Below are 15,409 nucleotides of genomic sequence, written 5' to 3' on the forward strand. Positions count from 1 at the left end.
CTCAGTGCTGAAAAATATTCTGCACTACTGTATTGTGTCACTTTTATTCATGAAACAGATTTAAATGGTTACCAAGATCTGGTAACGGATTTTGTTTTCCAAATACATGTATAACCCTGATATGACTGTCTTCAGCATACACGGCTACTTTTCTAAAATGTTGCAGCACAGGCTGGAGTAAGCCCTGGTCCATGCCTGTTGATATGATATACCCAGCAACCTAAGGAAGAGCAAACAGTTCCATGGCAGTTTGCACCCCAACGAAAGAGAATTACCCCTATCAGTTAATAAAACCTCAATGCAGCTTATAAAACCCCTGCAGACTTGAAGAAAATCAAAGTCTAAATAACACTGCCAAAGAGGCTTAAGATGCTTCCAAATTAAAGGCAACAACTGATGGTGGAATAGACATAATTACATCAAGGCACTCAACCCACCCTGGTGGAATCACAGAATCAACCGGATGTATAACAGGAGGAAGAAAATCATGACAAAAATTAGGAGGTGCAGCACCCAGTAGGATAAACACACTCTAATTAAACTAAACAAGCAACTCAGAGGACAAATAAAGTCTAGCAAGGCCAAATTTGAGGTAAGTTTGCCTCACAAGCCAAGGACAACCGCAAAGCATTCTTTAGCTATGTCCGCAACCTCAAAGGCAATACACAATTGTGTGCAGACCTCACTGTAAATGGAGTCACCTATACTGAACCAGAAGACATAGCAAACCTCCTGGCTGATAAATTCAGCTTCAACTTTACTCTCCTCTCATCCCTCAACCTTTCCTCAGGAAATATTACCAAATATAACTCCCCTTACTATCACTAGGGAACAGGTCCTTAATGTTCTCTCTAAGACCAAGAACACTGCAACAATGGGACCAGACAATATCCCCGGATGCCTTCTAAATAGCATGAAACATGACCTATCAGGGACTCTGGAATTACTACTTAACTGTAGCCTCCAAACAGGCTTCGTGCCTCATGAAGGGAGAAAGGCAACAGTCACCCCTCTGTACAAATGTGGGCCATCTATAGACCCTGGAAACTACACACCCAAAAGTCTCACTAGTCTTACATGTAAAGCCATGGAAATAATTATCATGGAGATTATCAGTAGAGATATAGTAAACCTCCAGACACTGGACCCAACCCAGTTTGGTTTCGTAAAAAGTGCAGATCATGCCTACTCAACAAGGTAGACTTCTTTGAGAAGGTCACCAAAGCAATGGATGAGGGCAAAATTGTTCACACTGCCTACCTTTACCTGGCCAAGGCATCTGACACAATACTCCACTCAGGTATTGTTGACAAACAAGAGGTTAGGTACAAACCTGTATATCACCCAGTGGATAGCCAAATGGCTCACAGACAGGACCCAGGAAGTTAGAACTGGGAGTCCACCTCTATAAAGAGGCCAGTCACAAGTGAAGTCCCTCAGAGATCAGTCCTTGGACCGCACATTTTTGGCACTTACTTCTCAAAAGTCAAGGCCAATGTCAGTGGTCTCTGGCTGACTAAATTTGCAGATGAAAGCAAACTAGGAGTTGTCATTGAATCTCACACTGACACAAATGTTCTCCAGGATGGGCTGACACAGACAAACAACTGGTGTCAGAATCATGAACTAAAATTAAATGCCAATAAAATGCATAACAGCATCCTTTGGGAAGTCATCCATCCCTGGTAACTATCATATTGACGACACACCCCTTTGAGTTCACCCAGTAGTCAGGGACTTGGGGACAGACATAGATAGTAATCTAGCCTTTGATCATCATGTGTCTACAGTGGTGAGGAAATCATTCTATGCTGCACAACTTATAAACAAGTCTACAGTGGTGAGGAAATCATTCTATGCTGCACAACTTATAAACAAAGGTAGAGCATCTAAGTCCAAGGAGGTCAGTGTCCCACAATATTCAGCATTCAGCAGACCTATCATTGAGTACAATGCCCCCTTTGGTATGTACCTAACCAAGCGTATCCAACCGCACCAACTGACTTGTTTTTTCCCCAAGCTTTGTGGTCCAAATAATGGCCGAGTGGCACCCCTTCATTTCCTATTTTCCCAGCTTTTAAAAAAAAATTTTTTTTTTCACTTTTTGAGCTGACGTTATTGCATGCACTATGACGTCAGCCCCTTCAGCCTGTCGGAATTTAGCTCAAGGGCTCACATGCACACATTTCCGGTTTCGTTTTCTGCCCGGGAAGGGCTTTGAATTTTCTGTGAGTGCAAGCGAGAATTGAAGGACTGTTTACTTGGATCTGCGAGTGCGAGCAATTGAACTGAACTGCTTACTTCTGCGAGTGGGAATTGAATGCTGGCTGGAAGTACTGCTGAGGTACTTGAGCGAGCATGCTGGACTGCTTTGAATTGAGGTATTGTGTTGTTTTGAAGGTATTTTATTCTCTTGGGCAGTGTGTGTGTGTGTGTGTGTGTGTGTGTGTGTGTGTGTGTGTGTGTGTGTGTATGAGTGTGAATGCCCCAGGTGAATACAACTGCTGGCTACAGGTACTCAGGCTCAAACCCGGCACCTTGGGCACAGGTAAAAAGAGCCTAAAGTCCCTAGCCACCACCATTTGTGAATTTATGCATCATATTTTTGTTTTGTTCCTCATAACATCTGTGGTTTTCAGGACTTTTGTGGCAAATCAGTGAATGATTGAATTCATTAATGACAGGAATTTGAATTTCAGACTTCATATTCTTCATAAAATAAATGGTAACACAAAACCTTTTATTCTACCAATTTTCTAAGTTTATATGATCAGTATTTAAGATTTGTCCCTATTTTGGGGCTGTATTTACCCATTATTGGCTTTGTCCAGGTTTTTTGTGCTAAGACATTCAGAACTATGGTGAAAAGTGAAAAGTGAATTCTGTATTCCCCTATTATTGGCTTTGCTCAGGTTTTTTGTGCTAAGATGTTGAGAGCTATGGTGAGAAGTGAGAACTGAATTCACTAAATGATAGCCATTTATGTTTCAGTCTTCCTATATTTCAGAAAACTGCTGGTTTTGCATAGTGGTATGTTGCTCTGATTGTAGTGCACAGGGCCCTGGGTTCAAGACTTGGCAGTGAAATGCATGGTAGTAACATAACATTTTATTCCAGCAACTTTCCAAAATTATACAAGCAATGTTTAAAATGTGTCCCTGGTTTTTGGCATTTTGTCCTCCCCAAAAAAAATGAAACTGAAAATACGTGCAAGAAGCTGTGCAAGATATGCCTATGGCTTACACTACTGTCATTCTATCTATATATACATATATATATATATATATATATATATATATATATATATATATATATATATATATATATATATATATATATATATATATAGTGTGTGTGTGTGTGTGTGTGTAAGTAGACTTTTATGATGGAAATGTTCTGAATTGGGCAGGTTTGTCATCATTATTGGTTCATGCATTTTTGTTTCATTGCGTACTGGAAAAATCTTCAAACAATAAATTTAAAATACGCTCCAAGTCTAACAAGTGTGCTGTATTATACAAGGAATATACTTTAATAAAGTCAGGAAGGTGTATCAAAGAACACACATATGTTTCTTGTTTTGTGTGCAAGGGACCTATGATTTGAAAACAGCCTAAAGGTAATCTTTATCCACCAATGGCCAGATCCATTTTCTTTGGATGTGGTGTGGGTTTTAATGCTGTTTCAATGAATGTCAGTTGGAAGTGCAGATAAGTTTTAATGCTAGGTCTATTTTCATTGTGAGACAGTATTGCTTGCTTTGTTTAGCAGATGTTTATTAGTGTTTGTGGACTGTGCTATAAAATGCAAAAATAAAATCCAAATAATCATTGTAGAAGTAAAGCAGCATGCACACAGTGTTTATGGTAAATAGGGAGAAATAGCCAAGTAATGGGACATTGGAATGGCTGCAGGGTGACTCTGGTGCCATATTTCGGTTGTCTGTTCTTCACTTTGCATTTGAAAGTTGGTATCCCACAATTCCATTGGAGTGGGTGGGTTACATAATTATGTATGCAAATGTTATTTTAATCAGCATACAGATTTGTACCTATTTTTCATGGGCCTTGTCCAGATTTTTGATGTTTCCAGGTTGAGAGGTATGTATCCAACAACTGGAACCTCCACAGAGGTTTTTCACTAAAAGAATATAGGGCATAAGTAATATGTCCTATGCAGACTGCCTCAAGGCCCTATCTCTGTATTCTGTCTCCTACAAGCTTTTGAGGGGAGATCTCTGCCTGGCATACAGGGCACTGTCAGAGCCCACTCTGATGGACCTCCTGCATATCCACAAAACAAACAGTACCAGAATTACCTGTTCTAAAGACTTAAACCTTGCCTGTGATATAAATAGGACCTGCTGGAGAGATAGGTATGTATCACACAGACTACCCTGTCTACGGAACAGGCTCCCCATCCATGTGAAGCAGAGTTCCTCCCTAATCCAATTCAAGTGCAACTTGGACAACTGGATGGGAAAACGGAAATTCATCCCTGGTTTGGCACCTATGTCTCTGATGCAAACAGGTAACCTGTAAATGGTTCATGGTTCATCTCCCAGGCCCATGCTTACACTTATCAAGGGTTTCAGAATTCATTAGAGATTTGGGATGCATGGCTAGGCTTAAAAAGGCCCTTGTGGTCATTAGTCTAGTAAACACCATATCAGAGTACTCCACATCACTGAAGAGCAGTATTTACCCTAGTAATACATTGACTGGCTTATGATGGTACAAAGAGGGAAGGATTAAACAATGTATGCACCCCCTGGGGATTATTAGGCACTCTGGCAGATGATCTAATAATATTTAAGGTAGTACAGTTTTGAGCAAGGCAGAACTCTAGCTGAACACAGATGTATGAAACCATCACTCAGAGAGAGAACAAAGTGCTATCTATCCTAAACTGTAAAGGTGTGAACACCAATTTGGAAGGTGTCATTTGAGGCCTCTCCTGCAGTTTCAATGAATTTTGTTCAGATTTCTGAAACTTTTATTTAACTGTGTTCTTCTGCTATGTCTTTCATTTACTCTCAATCTACTTTTATTTATTTGTCTTTGTTTACCGGGAAAGTCCGATTAGGTAATCTTCATTTTCAGTGGAGGCCTAGGGAGAAAAGCTATATCTTACATTGCATTGTACTAAGTTCCAGTTAAGCACAGGAGTAGTTACATTTCTATTTACATTTGCACATTATACATTTAAATTTTAAGGCAGAAAAGACATTTATACTTGCTATGAAATGTCTCCACTGACGTGGATTTGACAGAAGGATGAACAGTACCGTAACACTTAAAAATACCACAACCTGAGAGTTTGTTCTTTCTAGGCTCATCCCATTTTTTAACACTGTTCACTGCATTTGTATTCATTCTGTTTTCTCTCATCACCATTCTGTCTAGGGATGTCTAGCTCATGCTCATGTCAGATGGCAAGAAGGGTCCACAGGTAAATAATAATAATATGAACTGGTGTTACAGAAGGAGATTTTTGTCAGCTTTAAACAAATTATCTAGAAAGAAACCACAAAAATTCTGGTCAGACTTGTACAAGTACAGGACTGAATTTTAGGCTATACAGACATTTAAGCCATAAAGAGAAGGATATACAAATGATGGGTATCCCTTTGAGTAATTTGCCTCCCACAGGTACAGCTGTTAGATGCAGGTAAAATGAGGAAAACAACATTAATACTGATCACAGAAAGAAAAAGAAAAAAGTATTAAGTACCAGTGTAAACAAATTTTGCATATGTCCAGGCTCGGTTCTAATGCAAGAAATAAATAACCTATGTCAGCCTGACTTCTTATACTAATATGAAAGGAAAACTACAAGGGAGTAAACAAGGGTTGTCCCACAGAAATTCAGTAAACCCACAGAATGGATCAAAGTCAGTGAAACATCTACTCATAAACTCTCTGAGATCCAATTTTAAGCCAGAAGCTATTTTGGTAGTGTATTTATTTTAAACATATTGTTTATTACTTACATAATATTATTACTTTTGTGAGGTCTTCTTACATTTTCACAGTGACGATACTTTGTAATATCATAAACAATAAGTTGTTCGGCAGAAAAGTAATTCCACCGACGTATTCCTACAGAAAGAGAGGCAAATTAACTTTACTGATAATAAAAGGTATAATACTAAAATAAAACAGTATTAAAATAATGAAAGAAATAAGCATACCTCCTTTAATATGATCTTTGGACACTAAAGATAAGACAAAGCGGTCAATTTCAGGATATGGTGACCACTGGTATCCTGACACAGTACTTTCTAAAATTAGAAAAAAATGAAATTATGTTATTTACAAATGTTCACAATAAGTATGTTTTAAGAGTTGTAGACATAGAAATTTAAATATACGCATACAAACAGATAAACAAAGAGAGAGAGAGAAAGAAACGCACACATGTACCACATTAAATAAGTCTAGAAAATTAAATATAAACTGAACATACGCATCTTAGAATTTCCTTGGATGAAACTGCACATGTGAGATAGACATTCAGTATCTGACAGACATCTGAGGATTTTAATGTATGTTAAGCTGCTTAGTACTATAGGAAAAAAATCAGATTGAGGGGATAGTTTGTAAAAAAGTTACAAGATTGTTAACATCCACTACTACATAATATAATCAATAAAGCAGAGATTGGATGCAAAGCAACATACTGTGTCTGATTCAGATATAAAGATAAATAAGATGTTCTCATTTTCTAAGTTTTCATTAGACAAAACAATGCAGTGGATCCAAACAAGAGCATTACCTTGAGAATTCTAAATACATTTGCTATTTACCAGTCTGATCCCCTTAACTCCGCTCCATCTAATTCAGTGAAGCACACCAGATTCTCCATCATGGCATGATACAGGTCTAAGGATAGAAGACTAAACCATCTGAAACCTTATGTTTCTAGCAATATTATCCACGGTGAACAGGCTTAAGATGACAGTAATTACTAAGATTTCAGTGGTGTATCATGAGGAAGTTCACCTTAGAATCTCATCAACTGTGAAAGTCATGATGGCTGCACAAGATAACAGTCTCAAATGCTTTGGATCCTGTTTGTCAAAGGGCTTTTGATTTCAAGCTTCCTTACAAGACAATAATTTAGATACATGTTTATATTGTGGATAACATCATCCTCATAACCCAGTTCCAAGCCCTGGTCTAACAGCCAGGTGGTAACCAGAACATTATCAATGAAGTTATCTGCTGCAGAATCTCCATGGTAATACCTAGATTTTCTATGAGCTACTGCACAATGGTACCTCCTATACTGAGCCAACAGACATTGCCAATATACTGGCCAACAGATTCAGTGGCAACTTTACCCCCCCAAAGGTCCAGTCACAATACCAGTAGATTGCCATGCACCCAGTATTACTGCTGCACAGGTTAAAACAGCACTGTCCAAGGCAAGAATACAGCTTCTATGAGACCTGACAATATACCTGGCTGTGTTCTACATGAACTACAGAGTGAACTGGCACCTCTCCTGTGTGCCCTGTTCAATCATAGCCTCACCTCAGGCTTTGTCCCTACCAAATGGCACACTGCTACAGTCATCCCTCTCCACAAAGGAGGAGTGACTACAGACCCTGGGAACTATTGCCCCATTAGCCTGATGAGTCTGATATGCAAAGCTATGGAATGCATCATCATGGACCTAATAAACAAGGATATAGGGAATCTCCAAACTCTGGATCCCACACAGTTTGGTTTTGTGAAGGGTAGATCATGCCTGCTCAATTTGGTCAACTTCTTTGAGTCAGTCACCAGAGCTGTGGATGAAGTCAAGGTGGTTCATTCAGCCTGCCTTCATCGGGCCAAGGCCTTTGATACTATTCCCCACTAAGGAATCATAGAAAAACTCACTAAGCTAGGCATCAACCCCAATATCACTAGGCGGGTTGCTAACTGGCTCACAGGTAGAAACCACAATGTGACAGTAGCTGACTCCAAGTCAGACTGCCAACCAGTCACAAGTGGAGTCCCACAGGGTTCGGTCCTGGGTCCTCTCCAGTTTGGTATCTACTTCTCTGAAGTCCAAGCCAACACGAAGGGACACTGGCTGACAAAGTTTGAAGACGATTGCAGGTTGGGAGCTATTATTAAATCCTCAAGTGATGTTGGCATCCTACAGAAAGGCCTCACTGAGACCAATGACTGGTGTCGGAACCATGACCTTAAGGTCAATGCCAAAAAAATGTGTCGTCATCCCCTTTGGGAAAAACACGGTTCCCATGAATTACCACATCGATGGTAGTCCGCTGAACACCGAAGGAGTTATAAGGGATCTGGGAACACAGGTTGACAGCAACCTCTCTTTTGACCACCACATTGCCACTGTGGTCAGAAAGTCCATTAATAAGGGTTTTGCATCCAGGAAGAAAGAGGTCATTGTCTCCCTCTACTCTTCCCTCATTAGGCCAATCATTGAGTACAGTGCCCCATTTCGCATGTACCTCACTAAACACCTGCAACAACTGGAGAGGCCGCAAGAGTACCTTACAAAGAAGATACTAGGCCTTAAACATTTGTCCTATATGGAGAGACTTAAAAAACTCCAACTATTCTCTGTGTCATATCTCCTATTTAGAGGCAATCTCTGCTTGACTTACAAAGCCATGTCTGACCCAGCTCTGTTAGAAATGCTACATCTAAAGAAATCCCAATCCCTCCACACCACAAGCTCCAAAGACCTCAACCTCATTACCACAATCAACAAAACATGCTGGAGGGACAGGTTCATAACCCAGAGACTGCCCATGCTATGGAACAGACTTACCACAGATGTCAAGCAGAGCACCTCACTGGCCCTCTTCAAGAGAAATCTTGATGAGTGGATGGGAAATAGAAAATTCACCCCAAGGATCACTCCAGTGGCTTTACTTGACAGAGGCATTGGGAACTAAGGTCGGTAGCACGACACCAGGGTAATCCTACGGGCTAGGCTTATAAAGGCTCCAGGGCCATTAGCCTAGTACACAGCTATGAACTTATGCATGTAAATGACAGTAGTTACTTGTCACCAATACATGGGCTGAGGCAGGGATGTAATTTAAAAGATGCTACTCTGACTTCTTACCACACACACTGAACAGTACTAGACCCAGGGTCAGACACCCCATAGCACTCCACTAGTTACTTTCCTTATTCCACACATTGCCTTTTTTACAGCAATCTTCTCTGTCCTATCCTTCAACCATGCAGCTATCCAGTTCCTCCATCTTGGTCCAATTCCCAACCAGTTTTCTTATCAACATCTTGTGTGAGACAGGGTCAAAAGGCCTTACTAAAATCCAGTTACAATAAGATAAGTCTACTAGTACTCCCTTGTCATGTTCACCTGTAACTCAGAATAAACTGGATCAGGTTTGAGTTCCACATTCTACTAGATAATGCTTTAAAATGTCACAACTTCTTAGGTTTCTCTGTGTAAAACCCATTATCTACACATGTAAGACTCTGTCTTGATAATAGTACTTTATTCAGTTTAACCTAAGTTGCAGTTGAAATGGGGCCCAAGGGACTCTGTGGTTCAGTCAACATATCAGATACACAAATAAGGAAGGCTCTGTACCATGCCTTCTTCTGATGACACAGACACAGCATCAGGAGTTCAAGATCACCATCAATTCAGCATGAATTCTTGATTAAGTCATCATCAAATGTTATCAGGACTAGTTTGATGAAAATAATGCTGTCCAGGAAAAGAATGCATAATGTCTGAAATCTTTACAGAAGGACATAAGGAACTGGTATTAAAGGTCAACAAACTTACTATGTGAATTTGGAACAAAAAAGGAATTAGAGTAAAATTTAAGGACGGTCACGTCCTTATAATTTTTAAAAAAGGGGAGATTACTTGTCCAGCCCCATGGTACACAGTGATGAGGTCCTGACTGCGACCCACCTGACTCTTGTTTGATTAACTGCATGGACAGACAAGGTAGAAAGTATAGTGATAAGTGGCGGACACTGGCCCACCCATCCTGGGGGAGTGAAAGTAGCACTGGTCCACTACACTGGCAACATTTACAGCAATAAGTCTACTCATGCCTATGATGGAGAACGCAGATTTTACATCATAAAAAGTAGGGTGCATGATCTTCAGAGGTAGACACGGCAATGTTCACAATGCTTCAAGGCAATAAACTAGGTTTGAACCAATTGACCAACTAACTGGTCCTCTCTCAACTACCAGTCTCTTGCCTCTAATGGAAGGATGGATTTGGTGAGCTAAGAATGAAGGGTTCTTGCCTCTGGGAAGGAGTTGGCCCAGCCTTTGTCCCAAATGAGGGGGGGGGCAACAGTGATGGGCTCCCTTGGCATACAACAAATGTGTTAAAAGACTCTCTCTCCCTGCATGGGATGGGCTTGGTACACCTTGGCAGAGGGGGTTGAGCTTTCCCACAGACACAGTTCCCATCCCTCAAGAGAAGTAACTAATGGGTCAATTATGTAAGGGGAAAGGAGCCATTAGGTTGGACAACTGGTTGGTGAAAGGGAAAATGAAAACCACTCCATGCAGGGAAACTGTCAAGGCAATGCCTTACTTTTCACTGGTAGGGATAATCCTCACCATTGTTCTTTAACACTGTTTCCCCTCCCACTGATGAAGAAACCATACCAGATTTTCACTGCTGATTTACACTCTTTCAATGAAGAACAGACACACTTCACTGGCAGATATGGCCAAGAAAATTTTCAGGAATGACAGTGGGAGATGAACAAGAGTTTATTTCACCTGATAAAGGTATCTGATCCTTAAAGTCGTGAAATCTTTTGGAAGACTACTGAAATCTGGCTAAGAGCTAAGATACAACATTTATCATGGTCCTGAGTTTTTTCTTTGACTAAATGACTGCCAGTATCCTCTATATTTATGTAAAGTCATATCCTTTCAACATCTACAGGAGGAATAAGTCAGGTTGTGTTACTATCTCATCTTTGGTTTCAAGCTTTCTAGTAGCAGCCATCTTAATTGTCACTGAAAGCCACATTCTGACTGGAACCGAAAGAGAACATGGACTACTCTTTACTCTCAGACAACTGAATTCAAAGAGAACAGTTCACATTGCATCTGCCACTGACCTCTAATTTGATGAAGAATATTGCATTCTTGTAGAAATCAGCAGTATTCTTTGTGCTGCATCAGAAACAACTGCAGATGTATACCAAGTGTATGACTTGCTACACCTTCAAAAAGCTTCAGGGCTTTATAAGCCTGTTCAAGACTTCACTTTACAATACTCAGTCATGAGACAAATTACAGAAACAGTCCAAAATACATAAATACATCTCACTGCTCTGCATTTGTCTGAGTGCACCAATTTGAAGGAAGTTTACATCTGTTCTGCTGTTCTGATTTGATGTGAAATAGCACCACTTTGTTCTCACTTTCATTGGCTTAACTGTAGACCCAATGAAAGAGACTTTACAGAGCACGTCACAGTCAAAATGAACCAGTAGCAGACAAGCCTGCGTCTAGTACTAGTATGTTCTTTTTTAAAAAGCTGAAACAGCTCAATGCTGAAGATGTTGCACTGTTTCGTGTGGATCTGGTAAGTTAATACATTTACAGTGTGTGTGTGTGTGTGTGTGTGTGTGTGTGTGTGTGTGTGTGTGTGTGTGTGTTTGGGCAGAGGGTACAGCTCTGTCTCTAAACTGCTATAGTTTGCAGAATGTCCCTGGTTTTGTTTGTAGATTTGCACTGTGCCTTATATTTTTTAATTTTGCTTTAATAGTAAATCATGGAAGATTAGTCAGTCAATAATGCCAGTCAGTAGAGTTGCATACTTCTTACTGTTCAGAAAATTTGCTTCAATGCCAAACCTGCTGTTTTGTCAACTTTTTAAATGAAGCAGATCTAGTGGTTAGTGCCAAGGAATAAGGCTTGAAGCTCTTAATGTTCTTCTTCCTGTAGCTGATCGTACCAGGTTTGATTCCTTCTACCTTACTTTGCCTACTATATATCATTGATCAAGGCATGTAACCAGACAGTGCCCCTGGGTTCCTTTTATGGACATTTGCCCCTAATATTTAGCTTTGTGCAGAACTGTTATGCAAAGAAGTTGAGATGTATTTTATAGTGTTCCTGTCAATATTGTAGCTTTGTTGCCACTTGTTGTGTACTGTAATCAATACATAATGACAGACATGTGAGTTTCAGACTTCGCATCCTTCAGAAAAAAATGCCTATTAATGCAAAACTTATTATTCTAGTAGTTTCTAACAACATATAAGCAATATTTAAAATCTGTTTAAATTTAGGTGCTTGATTTTTATTCTTGAATTAGGAAGTTGAGAAGGGGAGGGGAACTGGAAACTGGAACGTTTTAACAGCAGCTGAGATGAGATACATTTCTGCGCCATTATGCATTTACTCATTTATTTGATTTTAATTGCTGGTCACATCTGTGTGTGTGTGTGTGTGTGTGTGTGTGTGTGTGTGTGTGTGTGTGTGTGTGTGTGTCCAGAGGGAAATGTTTTAAATTGTCCCAATTTTGCCAAACATATATTTGTCTGTTCCTCGTAAAATGTATGTTTTTGGTGAACTGTTGGGTACTGCAGTCACTAAATGACAGACATATGAGTTTCTGGACTCGTATCCTTCAGAAAATGATTGTTAATGCAATACCTGCTATACTAGCAACTTTCTTAAGTATAAGAGAGGAATAACTTAAAATCTGTCCTTGATTTTGATTCTTTGTGCCTGATTCTCCCTATTTTTATAAGCAACTTTATTAAACATGATTTTTTAAATGACACTGGCATATATACAACAATAGAAGAGAAACAAACCACACTAACATTTCCTTTGTTTTTCCCATGGAGTAGCACAGTATAAATTACTCAATTCCTGTCTTATCCTAAATGTTACTCCTCCTCCTCATGAACACCATCTGGCATGTATTGCTCCCATAAATTCCATGTATTTCTATGCAATTTGCATCTTCCTTTTTCTAAAGATCCCACTTCCAGTTCTCTCAGGACTTTGGATACATTATATTTTGATTACCATTTTCTGGCAAATGTTTGCAGTCAGTAGCATTAAACTTAGAAATGCTTTACTATGTCAGGGCAATTCAGATCCTACAGTACAGTTCATAATAATAATTTCCTTAGTTACGACCATTTGCTCCTCCAACACTTGTGATAAAGAAATCTGTACACATTTTTTTAAAACCTGTAAACATGTTACATCCCCCAAATCTATGTTCCTAACTACTTCTCTCTTTCCCACCACACCTCCAGCATTTTCTATTTATCTGAGGTCGGGAAGGCAAGGGGTTGCACTACATGGCTCTGACAACACCAAGTCAAGATAGATTTCTAGTTCATTATTTACATATTTAGACATTCATTTGATTACAAGCAAACATCTGAATTGTACATGGTCATTCATACAAAAGAATATAATTGATAGTCGTGTGTGTGTGTGTGTGTGTGTGTGTGTGTGTGTGTGTGTGTATATATATATATATATATATATATATATATATATATATATACACACACACACACACAGACACATACATACATATATATGTAATTGTACGGTGCAAAACTTCTATAATGTTACATCAAGCAGAAAGGACACAGTGCTGTGGAAAAATGCAATGCATTAGGTGCAAAAATTGTAAGTGTTTATAAGGCTGGATTTAGTTTTGGAATGTTGCTCTAAACGGATATGCTTATAATGTGGAAATAAAATGAGCAAAATCAGTTATTCTGAAGAAGTAAAGAACCTCATTTTAAATGTTCCAGAGATGGACAAGAAAATCATATGCAGTATGTGGCTTGATTAAGAAATGCTTGGGACTCTGTTTTATTTCAAGCGGAGGGGTCATTTGTGCTTTTATTTAATGGTGGCATAAATGCGTATTTATTGAAGGTTCCCCAACCACTGTTTGGCCAAATAAAAATATAAAGAACTTTACAGTAATTCAGCTAACTAGGCTAATGTTACAACTGCTGCATACAAGAAGCCAAGAAAACACGCATGTGTATCTTTTTAAAGTGTAGTAATGATACGTTTTTCTGACGCAGCTATACAGGAGTGCATTTGTTAGCACCACACGGTAGATTGTACCTGCCAATTGAGCATACTTACACATTCATGCGTCCACCCCCTCATGAATTTAAACATATACACTTTTTGAGTGCTATGATTTCTGACCCTCTGCCATGATTTTGATGGCCCCCTGCTATGATTTTGAAAGCTGAGAGGTTGAAGGATATGACTGCATGTACCACAGAAGCCACCTCTCCTTAACAGTGAATACAGGCAGTGAGAGTCAGACAAAGACCTAACGTGCTGCTGCCTTCTTTGGAAAGCTACTTCAATATGTCTTCACAGACTGAGCAATAAGGAAACAACAACACAAAGGTATAGAGTTTAGTTAGCAGTCCTACCCTTCTATAGGCACATGAAATTTGGGTGATCTATCAAATTCATCTAACAGCTTGGAGAGTAGTTACCAAACAGTGCCTCCAGAAAATGCTCCGTATCAACAGGAAAGGCTGACATAATAATAGAAGTGCTATCAGTGAGACCAGCACCAGTGACACTGAGGTGATGATCTTCAGATATCAGGTCCACTAGAACTGGTGTTCTGTAAATGTCTGGCTCTACTCTCACAAAAACTGATTCTGTACCACCACAGTTCAGTCACTGTGATGGTAAAAATTAATGTGTGATGATAGGAGGTACTGCTAGCCATGCCAGGAGACGTAGGGCAGTGGGTGTGCAACATATGCCAGCACAGTTAGTTGGAATTTTTGTAAATAATTATATGTCATTCGCATATTAAACTCATTTGTACAGATGCTTGTGCTGAAAATGTATTTGTGAGGTTTGCTTATGTTAAAATGTAAAAACAGTGCATTCTGCTGGAAAGCAAAGAAATGTACATGCATTACTGTAACTGAATTAAATGTATATGTTTCAACAGCATATACTAGAAGGGAAGAGGTTAATCTTAAACTTCAAAAAAAGTAAGAAAATTAAATTACTGGGCCTAGGCCATAAAGATGTTATCTCACAGTTCTGAATGAAGCCAGAGAGATACTGTCTCTAAGTATGGTTTATGAGCTCCTGTAGGAAGAAGAGGAGTGTTTTACAGTTTTATGACTTCCAGAAGATCTGAGCAAAGCTCTATCAGTGTGTATGGTAACATATAGGTGCTAAAATCCCATCAGCTTCTAATGTTGGTGACAGGATGGGAACTAGACATTAGATGACCAAATGTATATGATGTCATTCTGTACAGAAATAATGTTTTAATATTAGAGGACACTGAAGTCTCTGGAGCATTCTGCATTCTGTCTTGGATCTGACAACAAGGACCACTCACCCACATTATGTGTGAAACTATCAATCTATGTTG

The 15,409-nt window shown here is 39.3% G+C and overlaps 1 protein-coding gene across 1 annotated transcript in view; it reads right to left on the minus strand.

Annotated features, from left to right (window-relative positions):
• The window catches only part of PRIMPOL (primase and DNA directed polymerase), a 1,324,073-nt gene that overhangs the window by 317,404 nt on the left and 991,260 nt on the right, over nucleotides 1-15,409 (minus strand). Inside the window, exons 8-9 of the mRNA XM_044089849.1 lie at nucleotides 6,194-6,283; nucleotides 5,993-6,101 (exon numbers count right to left, since the gene is read on the minus strand). Coding sequence (XP_043945784.1) covers nucleotides 5,993-6,101; nucleotides 6,194-6,283 — 199 coding nt within the window. The remainder of the gene's footprint in view (nucleotides 1-5,992; nucleotides 6,102-6,193; nucleotides 6,284-15,409) is intronic.

The sequence above is a fragment of the Protopterus annectens genome, chromosome 12.part0, assembly GCF_019279795.1.
Source record: "Protopterus annectens isolate FY-2018-M chromosome 12.part0, PAN1.0, whole genome shotgun sequence".
NCBI lineage: Eukaryota > Metazoa > Chordata > Ceratodontiformes > Protopteridae > Protopterus > Protopterus annectens.